Source organism: Hemicordylus capensis, chromosome 5 (assembly GCF_027244095.1).
Source record: "Hemicordylus capensis ecotype Gifberg chromosome 5, rHemCap1.1.pri, whole genome shotgun sequence".
Lineage (NCBI taxonomy): Eukaryota > Metazoa > Chordata > Lepidosauria > Squamata > Cordylidae > Hemicordylus > Hemicordylus capensis.
The window spans coordinates 213,255,324-213,271,327 of NC_069661.1; the positions used below are offsets into that span (position 1 = coordinate 213,255,324).

Sequence of the window (16,004 nt, forward strand, 5' to 3'; positions counted from 1 at the left end):
GGCATGTAAGACAGTGGGGCTATTCCCACGATCAGCCAAAATCGAGCTAGGGGAGTGATTGTGGGCTCCCAGACGGTTAACCCGCCTAAATCCCCGTCCCCCAAAACCGATTGAATTTTTTCAATCGTGAGTAGCCGCGGCGCGGCTCCGCGGCTACTCATGAGGAGACCCCCAGAGGGGAGGTGAAAAGCCGCCTCCTGGCTCCGGGGGTCTCGCCAGCATGCCCTGCACACTTGCGCAGGGCATGCTGGAGCTTGCGGGGGCTGATCGGCCCTCCGTTCCCCCCAGCCCCCACTGGCTCCGTCACGGAGCTAGCAATCGTGTGGGCAGCCGATCTGGCTGCCCAGGGCTCCCTATTTGCTCGTGTGCAGGGAGAGCGGGCTTAGCCCGCTCTCCCCGCGCTGCTCCTGAAACTGGGTCTCACTGATCGTGAGACTCGGCTCAATATTATTTGATACAATGATGCTGAAAGTAAGTGTCAGACCCAAATCGGGGAGAAACTTTAAAAAGCAAAGAAATTACTGAGCAAATAAACCAATTAATCACTTGATCAAATGATGTTTTCTTTAATCAGACAACAGAACACAGATAGAAAGTTAAGTCTAGCAACATTTACATCACTGGTACTTGTCTTTTTGTCATCTTTTTCATTCAGGGCTAGAGAGATAACAAGAGGACTTCATTGTGGTACTCTCTTGGGCTGGAGGTACCAGGAGGATCTAGATTTCATTCATTCACTTATGCTTGTACTGTATTTACCCAAATAGAAGATTACCCTGAATTCAAGATGACCCCCTTAAAATATAAAAGTGACATACAGGTTATACTTGTATTTACCCTAAAAGAAGACTCTGAATTTAAGATGACACCCCCACCCCCATTTCTAACATCAAAGAACTGGGGGCGGGGGACTAGCCTTGGACTCAGATAAATATGGTATTTGTTGCTCTGCATTAACTTATTGTAATCTACCAGTGTCCATTAACTTTCTTCCAAGAGGGTTCTACATTTCCAAAATGCTTTAGATAACATCTCTATATGCACGATAACAATGTGGGGTTTTCTTTCAGACACTACAGTATGAGCTCTTTGTGCCCCATGTCTCAGTTTATTGACTTCTTTTTCTGACAATATGATACAGATCTGTACGTAGTATCAAAAAAGGAGGGGAAAAGAGGAAAGCCAAAATTAATGTCAAGGGGCATTTAACATCTTACCAAACTATTGGTACTGTATAATTGTTAAAACAGTAGTCATCATATTAGTAATCAACAAAGGGCTCCTTAGGTGTCATCGGTGATGCTAGAATTGAAAAGAAGAATGGAGAAAAAGACAATTTCATAATAGTGCATTACTTTGGTTGCTGCTGGAGTCTGTGAACATTTGCAGCTCCCACTGTTGGCTTGGATCCAGAAAGGCAGAAGTCTACACAGAGAAGGCATGACTGCAGATCTTTGCTTTTCACCATCATGGATTGCTTTGACAAGATCATGCAAACTTAGTTGACTATAATATTGATGGAAACCTCTCTAATGGAAGTCAGCATAAGCATGGAATTTTAAATCAAATGCTATGGCTGGGGATAAAGTAACCAATAAGTACATTTTACTGTTTAGAATGATGCAGATATAAATTGTTCAGCAGAAATACAATCCATCAAGACCCCTTCAGTTTTGGATCCCCTGAACGGACCAAACTTCCTACATCAAAAAGAACAATCTTTATCCTCAAACTCACTGCTTCCATGGATAATCTAAGGGAAACACAGCCCTATAGTTAAAGTTACAGCATTAAGAAACTCTTCTTTGCATGAGTGGGCTGCGATACTACACACCTTCATTAGACAATAGCATCAATGCCTTATATATCTTGCTCTGCTTCTTGTCGGTGAATGATGCTATCTGAAGAAGTGGGCTTACTGTTATGGACTCATCAGTCCAATTTTGCTTCAGCTCTGAAATGAAAATGGCTTAAATGGATAAGTATTTATGGCTTTTGTAGCCTTGGATAGACTTGAATTCTTGCAGTCCCACTATGGGCCGGTAAGCATGTTACAGCTCCCAAGTGGAGGCCAAGCTGCTTTAAACTGCTTCACATGGCAGCTTTCATCACATGGTGGGCTATTAGAGCGCAGCAGCTCATCATGTGAATTTGCCAGTTTCCTCCGTACTGCAAATGTCTCCAAACGCTCATGGAGAAAGTTGCCAATCCACTTGAGCCCTATTTACACATGTTATGTTCAACATACATACAATCTGTATACATGTATTCACAAATTAGGTTCAGTGCACACACACTAGTCCGATTCTATCTGTACCCTGCCTTTGAGGGTTCCTGTATCCAGGTTCACTTTAAAAATGAACACATGTGCAGTGATTCACAGAAAAATGTGTACATGTGTACAGATACCTCTACACATGTACTGTACAACCTAATGTCTGAATAGACTTTACTTAGTCACACAAACAGTTCACATGAGCCGTATTAACACATTATGTTCAATATACATACCAACTGTGTACAATGTACACACATACAGATCTGTATACAATTCAGGCCTCCTCAGTTGAGGCCTGACAGCTGTTTTTGAACTACAACTCCCATAATCCCCAGCCTCAGTGGCCAATAGCCAGGGATTATGGGAATTGTAGGCCAACATCTGCAGGAAGGCCGAAGTTGAGCAGCCCTGAACATGTACATTCACATGTTATGTTCAACACATGTACAGCAGTACTTTTCCTATCTGTATTCTGCATTTGACAGCGTCTGAACCAAGATTCACTTTTAACATGAACATGTGTACAATCATTCACATAAACAATGTATATGTGCACAGACATCAGTTTGCACATACAACATAATGTCTAAATAGGGATATGATGGTGACATACATAGCCACATGAAGATGTATGACACACATCCCAAAAATGTTTGCCTGATTTATAACTCTGTTGGCTCTTGGAATCTCCTCAGTGCTTCACCTGAGGAGATTCCCTCCAAATTACTTTTGAATTTCACTTTAGGCAAAATTTGACAACAACAGCTAGGGATATGTGAAAGCCTCCTAGAAAATTTCACCAGTCTTCCGGAAATATTTCCTCCATTCATCAAATACTAATCTTCTTAGTCCTCTCTCTTGCATTCTTTCTCATCTCCATGCTTTATCTCTCTTGGCTCCTTATGCATGGAACTTTCCCCCTTTAGCTATTCAACAACTTCCTCTTTGTCCTACTTCAAGAAATGATTTAAAATGCATCTTTTCTCTCTTGTATTTCCTTTCTGATGTTCTATTTGATGTGTTTGATTAATTTTCTAATTGTGGGTTAATTATTGTATACATTTTGCTTTAACTCTTTTTGCTTTCTTTTCTTTTTATATAAGTAGTGCAAAGTTTCCATTCCACCCTGCTCCAAATCCCCTCTCCTTTTGTCCTTTTAGATTATGAACTTGCAAGCAAGGACCCAGGGGCGCAGCAACTATGCTTTTTGTTACCACTATTGCTTTTTGTTATGTGCCACAATAGAACATCATCCTAAATTATTTTTCAAAAGGTTTTGTAAATTGTGGACGATGCAAATCATTTAATGGTACTAGAGAAAGACATGCTGTTCTGGTAGCTCCAGGTCTTAACACTCACATCAATTTCGGAGGATGAATACAACTGAAGGAAGCCCGGGCGGGTGCACGACTGGGGGAGTCAGTCATGTGACTTGCCTCTGGGGAGCCCCCCAAGGCAGTGGGCCCCCAGACAACTGTCTCCCCTTGCCCTATTATAGTTACACCCCTGCAGGGACCTCTTCACATTATTTTTGGACAGTACCTAATATCTATATTAGGTGCTTTAATCAATCATAAATGATGATAATCTTTTGACTTCCCTTAAAATTCCCGTGATTATTTACTGTGAAGGAACCCCAACGTTTGCTTTGAATTTCACTTTAGGCAAAATGTTGGTCTCAACTTTACATCATGTTAAATTATTTTAAGTGGCTCTCCAGGTTTGCAATGTGTACCAGCCCTATGTATTGCCCCATTCAGAAGAGGATGAGGAACTGCTGGCTGTGAAATAGTCTTGATACGATTAACTGGTTGGGGGGTGACAAGATGGAAATATGAGCATAATCCAGCACAGAAAATGCTGATATATCTGGTCAGACCAGTTTGCTACAAAAAGGCCTATGCACCTTAAGTTAATAGGAGAGAGCTAATAGGAGAGAGACTGGGATGGACACTTGAAGCATTGTAGCGCAGTTACAAGTAAGACAGAAGGATGCATAGGGATTTGGATGAGAACTTCTGCTTGCATGTGGGTGGAGTCCAACTGATATGCATGGATTCAAGTACCATTGTTGAGGCTTTGCCTGTATCTTAGGCAGGATAATGCTGATACAGGGCAGTAGGATCTGTTTACTAGGTTTCCTCTGCTCAGCCTCCAGCAAAGCTAAAAAGAGCAGATATAGACAGACAGAAATAAGCAATGCTGTTAGAGATAACATCCTGTGCCTGACAATAATGATGTTATATTGGCAAACATACAAGATACTGAAGTGGGCTACGCACAAATATAGGAGCTAAAATCACAGCCACAATGCATTCATCTCTGATGTACCTCTGCCAAAGGACATCCATTCTCTCCTTTGCCTATTGTTCTAATCTCCACTCCGGCCTCACACACTTCTGATATTATATTCAAGTCTTATATGCCAGTTTTCCTTTCTTCTGTTGTTTTATAACCTTATAATTACTATAGCAACCCTTCTATAAAGTGTTCTTTCATAGGGCCCTGTACAAAAACATGCATTGCTTCCAACTAGCTATTTCAATGACAGATGATTCTCCCAGCTTTATCCATGCTTCTCAGAAAGGCCATGCAATTATGTCTTGTTCTTGCAGGGCTGTGGAAGGCTGCCAATCTGACAACGTTCACAAAAATCCCCTCAGAGCCAGGGAAAGATTACTAAGCTCTTTTAATCTTTGACTTAAACTAGGTTTGATCAGATATGTTCAAACTGGCTGTTCTCACTGACCTCTAAATGGCTACACTAGAGAGAGGAAGAAATAAGGTATTGTTATTTCTGCACAGAAATAATCTGTGGCCTGTCCAACGTGAGGCAAACTCATGCTTCATTGACTAGGCCTGCACTGAAAACAGACAGATCTTGTGTAACCCACACTGAAGAGTTGGATCATTTGCCCCCAGTCCTATGATTCTAGCATTGTGGCAATGTAATGCAATATAGACATTAGCAAACTGTCATATTTGCCTGAGCTATAAAGACTTGGGTCTCTTGGCTCATCATACAATAGAAGTTGTATGCTAACATCCAGCATCACCACTGTATGGACCAAGACAGAAGTTGTCACCCTCATCCTCATGCCAGAGTGGGTCTTTCAATAAAATATATAGTCAGCTAACAATCACCTAAATGAGGAAATGGCATGGGTATCATATATAGTTTTGTTTGTGTAAAGGAGAATGATTAATTAGCATGGGACTAAGCAGAGAGGTCATGGCACAAAGTTCTGTGGATCAAAGTGTTTCTTCTTAAATTAATTATATCATTTTAAACACATATTGCTATGGTGCCCACTTCTGATGCTGCCCAAGGCTCCAAAAGTGAACATTCCCTGCAGTGGAAAAATTACATGGAAGGGTTTCAGAGCATCCACAGTCTTTGCTCTTTCAGGAGCCACCACAAAAGAGTAACAGTGTTCAAAATGGTTATGGGATTTTGCATTCACTTTCCTTTCCAGTTTCCAAGAAGCAATTCCCAATTTTCATCTCCCTCCCTCCCCCTCTCTCTCTTATCAGCTATAATAGCTTATGGGGCGCCTTTCCCAATATGGCAGTTCCCATATATTAAGATCATTTGAAGAAGCCTGTTTCAGATTGTATCTTTTCCATCTGTGAAACCAAGAAAGGTATGCAATGAGCCTTTCTCTGTAATGACCCCAGTTTTATTGCATTCCCTCCCCAAGGAGGCCCTCCAGTGCCCAAATCTCCATGCTTTTGGAAATCTGTAAAGCTTTTCTGTTTAAATTTGCTTTTAGTGTTCTTTAGTAACTTGCAATTGTGACTAAGAGGTAATAATAGATTATATTGTGATGGTGGCAGCAGGTTTTGTTCTGTTCCTATGACTATATATTGTATCTCATATTATTATTAGACAATTTGGTTCTACTTGGAGGAATATGGGACACCATTTAAAAGTATATTAAATTGGACAGAATGAAAAATTGAATTTGCATAGAGGAATTTTGTTTTATATCTTAAATATATTTCCTAATTGTTCTTAAAAACAAAGTCAAAGTAGCTAATTAGAATGAGCAAGGCTGACTTTTTATCTGAAAGAATTGACAATACTAATTGGTACTTATGGCACATTGGAAGGCAGTATGAAATAACAGAGTGAGGGTGGGGCAAGGACAGTTTGGGACTGGTATAGGGCCATAAAGTCCTCCTAACCACTAGAACTTCCACACAAACCACCTCTGCTTTTCAGGTCTTCAAGTAGAGATACTCATACACCTTTAAACTGTTTTCTCCATAGCCATGAAGGTGAGGCACTTGCTCTTTGCTTAGGAAATAAAAGCTAATATTTTCATGTGCTGTCAGACTCCATATCAGAAGATCTGTTTTGCAATTGGCAGCACACCTGGTACAAACAAATGGTGTCCTGGACAAGTAGAACCACAATAAGAATGCCTCACTATAGAGATCAAAGGAAAGCATGCCCTGCCCAAGTACTTTGTTCCTTTGTCAACTCTATCCTGTTTGACCTCTGAATGCGCAATAGATTGGGGCATCTTCTGGGAAATATTCCCAGTTTAAGATACTCTCTGCTTAGCAGAAAGCTGCCCTCTCATAGTCAGTGGGTTGGAGGGAGAAAAGGCACAAGTGGGACATGTGTTCTTGCTGTTTCCAGCTCCTACAGCAACCCAAATGGGATTGTTGCAATTATGTTCCTGTTGAAACATATGTCTGACAATGTTAAGGGTCACACAGGACCAAGACATCTGAGATGTGTAATGGCAACCTAAAGATGATATTTGCACCTATCAAAAATTCTTTGTATCACAATTTGAAAGGGGTTCCTCTCTATAAAATGCCCCCACCGCGAAACAAATTAACATTTCCAAATGAAATCCAAACTCTTAGCTGTCTTTCTATAAATTTGCCTCTAAGCAGCACCACCCATGGCAAACATTGGCCAAAATCCAGTCTGTCTTTTCCACCATGGCACTTTGATTCTAAACACATTTATTTGGCAACAAATCCCTCCCACTGATTTCCCTGGACCTTACTTCCACATAAGTGTGCTTATGATCCAAGTCTAAGTCCATTTTTCCTGCTTCCATATTAAGTGGTGAACCTATGATACCACAGGTGAAGAACCACCCAACCTCTTCCATACCTGTCAAACATACACCAAAGCATGGCTCTATGATGCCACCATTAATGCTTACAACTTCCTTACATGGATCTCCAGTGTTTTGTTTTGTTTTTTCCTCCCTTGGAGGCACTCCACGTGACCCCACACCACTTCCAGACTTCCTTTCAAAATTCCCCACGATCAGGATCCACAGCTGAATCTTGAAATATGTGACAATGGAAGACTAGAGTCCGCTGTGCAAAATACAAAATTTAAATTAAAAACAAACAAACAACAGTATGGGAACATTTGAGGAAGTTGGGGCTATGTCCCTGGTTTTCCCCCATATGCACACACAAAGGATATTCCACATGCTTCAAAGAGAGGCTTGAATTCAAATCAAGGGATGGGGTGATAGTAGTGGTTATAATTCAGAGATGTCAGATAACAGCAAGACCAGATGGGTCATTCACAGGTTACTTTCATGGTTTTCTTCTGTCTCTACAGTCACTGGGGGGAGTCCTCCATTGTCATTCAGTCGTTTAGCCCTGTAAGTTTCATAGTGGATGTTGTGTGTAACTTCTTTTAGGTCTTGAAGGTGGGTCCTGAAGATCAGGACAGAGAAAGAGAGAAGTGGCTACTTTACCATGCAAGCCCAGGAGCATTCAGGTAGCTCTTTAGTTTTAAACAATGAAAGGGGTAATACAACAACAAAAAGGTTCCTCTCTCAGCATTAGCTCATCCTTTCATAGAGCATATACTTCATTTATTTTTTACAAAATTGTTTGTTCCTTTTCCCATTTCACCAATGCAGTACATCTCCACTCCATTTTCCAAAACAGTGGCTACAATTTATCTCCCTGCGCAAGGATTTCCGCAACAAACCTACCACCTATCCTCATGAATGTGTCGAATTCCTTTTTAAAACCATCAAAACCAGTGGCCATCATCACATCTTGTGGTGATGAATTCCATAAATTAATTCTCTGCTGTATGGAGAAGTACTATCAATATTTTATTGGGTAACCCTGAATTCTAGTGTTATGAGAGAAAAAGAAAACATTCTCTCTGTTCACTTTCTCTACACCATGCATAATTGAATAAACCTCTCTCATGGCCCGCCATCTTGTTTAAGTGCTTTAGCCTTTCCTCATAAGAAAGGTGCTCCTACCCTTTATCATTTTGGCTGCCCTTTGTTGCTTCCTTTCCAGCTCTGACAACCTTTTTGAAATACCAGAACTTTATGCATTCTTCCAAATGTGGCTGCAACATTCATTTAAATAAGAGCATGACAATATTGGCTGTATTATTCTGAATCTATATTGCAGTACTCCTTAACACAGAGCCAGGGCTGTCCTTAGGGCAGGGCAAGCAGGGCAACTGCCCCAGGCCCTGCTTTTTTAACCCCCATTAAAATTAACTGGAAGGGGGGCCTACTCTCCTATTTGCCCCAGCTCCTGCACCCCACCAGAGCTCTCTAAGGACAGCCTTGCACAGAACTGTCCAACTTTTATTGAACTATGCAGCATGACCTTCACTTTCCTAAAGAGTCACAGCCATTATAAAGGCATGGCAATGCTGGGCATCTTATTTCAAGCTCTTTGCTAATCATTCTTAGCATAGAATTTCTCTCTTTTTTTAACATCACTGCAAATTGAGTTGATCTTTTCATTGAACACTATGACTCCAAAATATTTTTCCTAATAACATTAATCACCCTTTCCACTAATACATATACAGTATGACCACTGTATACAAAAGTTAAAGTATTTCCTCAGTGTGCATCACTTGACATTTACTGACTGACATAATGAGGGCAGCATTATTATTATTATTATTATTATTTTTATTATTATTATTATTACATTTATATCCCGCTCTTCCTCCAAGGAGCCCAGAGCGGTGTACTACATCCTTGAGTTTCTCTTTCACAACAACCCTGTGAAGTAGGTTAGGCTGAGAGAGAAGTGACTGGCCCAGAGTCACCCAGCTAGTATTATGGCTGAATGGGGATTTGAACTCGGGTCTCCCCGGTCCTAGTCCAGCACTCTAACCACTACACCACTCTGCTACTGAAAGGCATCATCTCATACTGTGTGGGAGGAGGCAATCGTAAAAACTCTCCTGTATTCTAACAAAGACAACCACAGGGCTCTGTGGCCACCAGGAGTTGACATCGATTCGACAGCATGCTTTCGTCAAAGTAGGCATTGTCTAACTTGTCCTTTCAATTTCAGTGGGACAACTTTGAGTAACTTTCCTCATGTTGGCGCTTTGAAGACTAGCTGCTCAACAGCAGCAAAATGCCTCTGTTCAGGCAAGTTGCATTCGAAACGTAAGCAGCAGGGGTAGCAGTCTCGCGGAAACGATCAACCCGAAAAAACAGCAACCTTTTTACGCTGCATATACAATGCCATAGCTCTAAATTGCAGTGATTAAATTTGAAACAAGGCACTGGAAATGTGAACGGCACCTGCTGTCCATGTAGGGACTGTGGTGTCACAACACAAGAAGTGTGGAAGCACACTTCCGAGATGTGACATGACCCTGTTGCGGGGTCTAATGTGGAAAGCGCCCATGTCAGCCAGTTACACTGAACTTCATTTTGCAGCCCTTAAAAACTGCTTTTAAAAGCACTAACTTTACTTTTTAAAATCACATTTAATGCTATAACTGTTCACGTGTGAAAAAACCTTTCATTTGAGATCTTACCAGCAAGTTATTTTCAATTCAATAAAGAGCAACAGCCAAGGAACTCACCTAATGACGAAGTCTCGGAGTAGGGCAAATTCACAGTGATTGAGATTTTCCACTGTAAATAAAAGAAAATAATTCCAGTAATGTGTTAAATAGGAAAGCAGTAATAGAACTGGGCACTCTCCTCTGCTCCCCCGACCCTGGGGCAGCTAGGGTGACTGCAGGGGCCGCTGGTGATGGTGCACCTGTGCACAGGTGTGAATGGCCAGGCAGGGGACTGGTTTTTCAGGCACCTCGGCTGCCATCCCCAGGAGCAGGAAAGCAATCTCTGGGATAGCTCTGCCCACTGCTTCCAAACCCACAGCAATGCAGCTCTACTCAGAGTACCCACAGACTGACACTCATATAAGTGGGCATAGTCTGCATGGCCATTTTGTGGCCACACTCATCATCATGTTTTGATGAGGAGTAACCAAGGCCATGCTCATGAATAACGGGTGGTAATCCACACTCCACCGAGGAAGTGGCTGGACCCCACTTTCCACCCTTTCTTTGTTAAAAAAAATAGAGCAGATCCCCCCAAAGCTCCCCACATGCTTCCTCTGTTCGGGCCTGTAAAGCACCCAGAGGGCATGTAGATGCCCCCCTTCCCCTTGCCCTGGTGGGTGCGTGGTATTGGTGGAGGGCTGGACACTTACATGGACCTGTCCACCCATTCAGAACTCCTGGTTCCTGGTCTACCCTCCTGCCATATGCAGAGCTGCAGGTACAGGGATGGATGGGAGAGGCGAGCCCCCACCCATACCCTGTTCTCCAGACAATGCTGGAGAGCTGGGTGGCCATTCCAGGGTGCTGTAAAAGGTACACCTGTACACATGGACATGCAGGCAGGAAATGGGCACGGTATTGTGGCAGCTTGTCCGCGTTCCCCAGGTCTAGAAATGTGTTTCCTGGGATAGCACTCACTGCAACTGTGAGCCAGAAACCATCCTCACTCTATTCAGAGCACCCATGGCCTGACACCCTCATGAGGGAGGTGTTAGGTGGAGAAGGCGATGGGTTGCCCTCTTGAACCAGTGATGCTTTTCCCAGGCACATTGCTTCTTTCCTCTCCACTCTGATGGTCCCTCTCATGAGCTGTTTGGAGGTGTCCCTTTGGCCTGTCACTCTGATGCCTGGCCAGTGAGCCCTGGATAGAGTGGCAGTTTCCTTGAAAAAGGAGCTCAGCTGACCCAAGACTGTCCTCAGTGACCTGTCCTGCTCATGAACTTGCCTCTGTGGGCACGAACCCCCCCAAAGTGGAAGGAGCTGGGGACCCCTTCCCCACCATTGCTTTGTGAAAAATAGAACTTGGCTGCTCTGGAATCCCTTCTGGCGGGTCTGCTTTTCAGTCCCTGCAAACAGCAGCCTCACACCAACCATTTATTATTATTATTATTGTTATTGTTATTGTTATTTCAATTTCTATACTGCCCTTCCAAAAATGGCTCAGGGCGGTTTACAAAGAGAAATAACAAACAATAAGATGGCTCCCTGTCCCCAAAGGGCTCACATTCTAAAAATAAACATAAGACACACACCAGCAACAGTCACTAGAAGTACTGTGCTGGGGGTGGACAGGGCCAGTTACTCTCCCCCTGCTAAATAAAGAGAATCACCATGATAAAAGGCGCCTCTTTGCCCAGTTAGGAGGGGTTATTTGTCCATTTGCATGGACAGTGTGGGCAGTGGGCTGTGGAGTGGACCCTTCCAGCCATTCAAAACTCTTGGGCCAGGGCTGGCATTGTGGCATATGCATGTAGATCTCAGGTGTGGTAATTCCCAGCCCCGGTTTCCAGCCACCCTGGGATGGCTGTGTCACCCATTGGGGGCCATAGGTAATGTGCTCATCTCCACTTTGGCGGGTGGGTTGGCAGGGTTCAAGGTTTGACAGTGGCTTGGCGGCAGTTGCCGAGACCAGGCAAGCACTTGCCCAAGGGCCCGTCCCTGCAGTTTTTTGGCTTGGAGCACCCTCCCTCACTCCCTTTAGTCTGCCACGCTCATGAGAGAGTGGTCTGTGGGGTGATGGGGTGCTCTTTATCATACATTGAGAGCACCACCTCATACAACATGAGTACCATCTCATTCATTTGGCATTCGTGACCCACAGACAGTCCTTCTTATGAGTAAAAACTAGGGAGCAAATATTACCACCCAGGGAAGGGGCTGGGCTCCCCTTCCCCACCTTTTCTGTGCAAAAAATAGAACTTGGTTGCTCTGGAATCCCTTTGAGGGGGGTCTGCCTTTCTGACCCTGCCAAAAGTGCCACCACACCAACCATTCGCATGGACGGTGCGGGCAGTGGGCTGCGGAGTAGACCCTTCCAGACATTCAAAACTCCTGGGCCAGGGCCGGCATTGCGACGTATGTAGATCTTGAGGTGCAGTGATTCCCAGGAGTAGAAAGCCCCAGTTTCCAGCCACCCTGGGACATCTGCACTGCCCATTGGGGCCATGGGTAGGGTGCACATCTCCACATTGGCGGGTGGGTTGGCAGGGCGCAGGGTTTGACAGTGGCTTGGCGGCCATCACCGAGACCAGGAAAGCACTTGCCCAAGTGCCCGTCCCTGCAGCTTTCCTGCATGGCACATCCTCCCTCGCTGCTCTTTATTTATTTGTTTGTTTGTTTATTGTTAAATTTGTATACTATATACTTTCATTAAAACAATCTCAAGGCAGCTCACACTGAAAAATTAAAACAAGACTATAGAAATTACACAATTAAAATGTTAAGCTAGAATATAAAAACACAGATCTGACTAAAAAGATTTCGAATACAAGCACAATATAACTATGCAAAATACAAAGCAGCAGCAGTAGAGACAATCATATGAAAGAGTCTGGGTAAAAAGCCAAGATTTCACACACTTTCTAAAAACTATGATGGAGACAGAGGGGTGAATAGCCACAGGGAGAGCATTCCAGAATCTGGGGGAAGCAACAGAGAAGGCCCTGTCCTCTTAGTCTACCATTCCCGTGAGAGAGCAATCCATGGGGTAATGGGGAGCTATTCATTCCACATTGAGGGCATCACCTCATACAGCCCCCGCTAACTGAGCAAAGAGACAACCTTTAAAGTGATGATTCTCTTCTATTTAGCAGGGGGAGAGCAACTGGCCCTATCCAGCCCCAGCACAGCAACCCTCCAGTGGCTTTTGCTGCTATCTGCCTTATGTTTCTTTTAGACTGTGAGCCCTTTGGGGACAGGGGACCATTTTATTTACGTATTGTTTATTTTTCTTTGTAAACCGCTTTGTGAACTTTGGTTGAAGAGCAGTATATAAATATTTGTCGTCGTCACCATCATTGTGGTAGTAGTACAATATGAGTACCATTTCGTTCATTTGGCATTCGTGACCCACAGACAGTTCTTCTCATGAGAAAGACTTAGAGAACAAGTATTCCCACCTGGGGAAGGGGCTGGGGCCCCCTTCCCCACCCTTTCTGTGTGAAAAATAGAACTTGGCTGCTCCAGCTTCCCTGCTTGGGTCTGACTTTTGGCTTCCCCCTCCCACAGCCGTGATCCGATGCCCTGCTTGTGCTGCCACTTGTGGGGTTTGTGCTTGTGGACACCCATGACTGTTGCCCATGAGCGGCTGCGTGGCTTGACTGGCTTGCCAGTCCAGGATGGGGCATGTTGGCATCCCTGTCGTCCGGCAACTCCATAGCTGCACAGCTGACAGGAGGGGCATGGGCTTCTTTCTGAGCAGCTGCCAACTAGACCTAGAAGCGTGAAGCAGCCACATCCTCGGGGTGGGTCTGCACTGCTGCCTCTATGACTGGAGTTTGGAAATGGGCACGTAACTGCAGTTATGGGCGAGTCTGCCTTCAGGCATAGCAGTCCAGTGATTATGGAAAAGTTCAGTGGCAGTTCGGTGGCAAAGCTTAGAGAAAACCTCAGGTTACAATTGAAGTTTGTCGGGGGAAACTGGAATTAACTTTAGACCCTTATTAGCCGTTTTGTGTGTTCTGGTGTACTAGCAGCTTTAACTGCAGTTAAAATGTACCTGTATGTGTAAACCAGGCCTCAGAGTCCTCTGCCTCCATCTTTGAAGACATTGGGGCTATTCCCATGATCAGCAAAAATCGGGCTAGTGGAGGCTAGCCCGATTTTTGCTGATTGTGAGAACCACCAGGCTCCGCTGTGAGCCCGGTGGTTCTAGAGCGGGTAACCCACTCAAGCACTCCTCCGCTTACCGGGTTTGCGGAGCGAGCGCTCCACAAACCTGGGCTATCTGATTGTGAGTAGCTGTGGCGTGGCTCCGTGGCGTGGCTACTTGCAAGTAGACCCCCGGAGGGGAGGCGAAAAGCCGCTCCCCAGTATGCCCTGTGTGCTCATGAGACCCGGTCCATTGTCTTACATTCAGAGTCACCTTTTATTAGGAGAAACAGAGAAATTAGAACTGTTCAGTTGTTGTTGAAAGCTAATGCCTGTTTGGGTATGTAGTTCTGTGTCTCTCTTTCAGTATGCGATGTTTCAGTTTCTTAATAAATCTTTATTTGTTTTTTGAACTCAACTTACTGTCTCCAGATAATCTCTTGGGTTGAACTTCTTTACCACCAGAGCATACTCTGCTATATGAGGATTTTAATATTTTGCCTTACACCACTCAACAAATACAGTACAATATACTGTGTTATGTTGGGACTTGTTGCTGGGGCTGTAGACTTTATCATTTGATACCTGAAACCTATAGGCATCTAAAACAATAAGATCGTCCTCTCTTTTTTTACCTTCAATGACTCCCCATGGTGTCTTCCTGCCCAGGACTCTTTTCCCATTCACTTGATATTCCTTGTCACTGCCCACCACTGCAAATGGCATACTTTCCTGCTGAGAACAAACAGTGAGACAAGTTGCTCTTCTGAACTACACTTACAGACAATAGTTGTTTCTTCCACATCTTGTTCCATGTACCTTTCTGCCTGTCACCACCTGCCATTCCTAGCATGTGTTCTTTTGCAGAATAGGACATGCATATTTCCCAGTCAAAATTACCCAACTCCAGACTATATAGACCTTTAATAGTTCTATAATTCATTACTGAAGCATTTCTATGGTGTCTGTGTGATATGTAGCTAACTGAAGAAACTTCCTTGGCCACACTAGAATTTATTTATTTGCCAGGTATTATTTCACAAAGTCTAAAAAAAAGTCTTATGTATTAGGACCAAACTATGAGCTTCCAGTCTCAAAGGCATGATGCCTCTCAATACCAGTTGCAGCAGAGCAACAGCAGGAGAGAGGGCACGAGCTCACCTCTTGCCTGTGGGTTCCCCAAATGCATCTGGTGGGTCACTGTGTAAAACAGGATGCGAGACTAGATAGGCCTTGGGCTCGGTATCCAGCAGGGCTGTTCTTATGTTCTTATGAAATAGTAAAGTTAACTTGCAAATGTTGGCTGTATTCAACATGGAAAACCTGTTTACACTACTAGTTTAACATCTGCCCATGCTAACTAAATGTGATTAAATGTGCAGCTGACCAACAGTGTTGATGTTAAAAACTGGGAATCCATGTCACATACAGGAACCTATACAAGGTGCAATTCAAACTGAACACTTACTAGGCACCCTGAACACTTAATAAGTGGAAAGGCGGGATGTAAATAAACAAACTATAAACCTTTGAAAATATGTAGATTTCCCCCACTTAAACCTGTAAAATGCAAATATACGCATGAACAGAAATTCAAGCTTCTCAGCCACCAGAAAATAGATGTGACCTAATTTTCATCTGAGGAAGTACTAACAGTATTTAGAGGTTCAGAAGAACCGTAGCTAATTTTAGTTAGTTACTTCTAACTGATGCTCAGCATCAAGCAAGGTAGCCATAAACTATCATAATACAATAAACCCTGTTCCACAGACACAAACATAATCATGAGCATCTTAC

At 43.6% G+C, this 16,004-nt stretch overlaps 1 protein-coding gene across 4 annotated transcripts in view; it reads right to left on the reverse strand.

The window, feature by feature from the left end:
* Nucleotides 1-550: 550 nt before the first annotated feature.
* SEPTIN3 (septin 3) overlaps nt 551-16,004 on the reverse strand; it is a 34,830-nt gene continuing 19,376 nt past the window's right edge. For 2 of the 4 annotated variants that reach the window (XM_053255517.1, XM_053255514.1), the window contains 3 exons: nt 14,843-14,939; nt 10,134-10,185; nt 551-7,978 (listed from right to left, as the gene is read on the reverse strand). In XM_053255517.1, the coding sequence (XP_053111492.1) occupies nt 7,843-7,978; nt 10,134-10,185; nt 14,843-14,939 (285 nt within the window). In that variant the 3' untranslated portion in view covers nt 551-7,842. Of the gene's footprint in view, nt 7,979-10,133; nt 10,186-14,842; nt 14,943-16,004 lie in introns of all 4 variants that reach the window. The other 2 variants (XM_053255516.1, XM_053255513.1) reach the window with 1 other exon arrangement.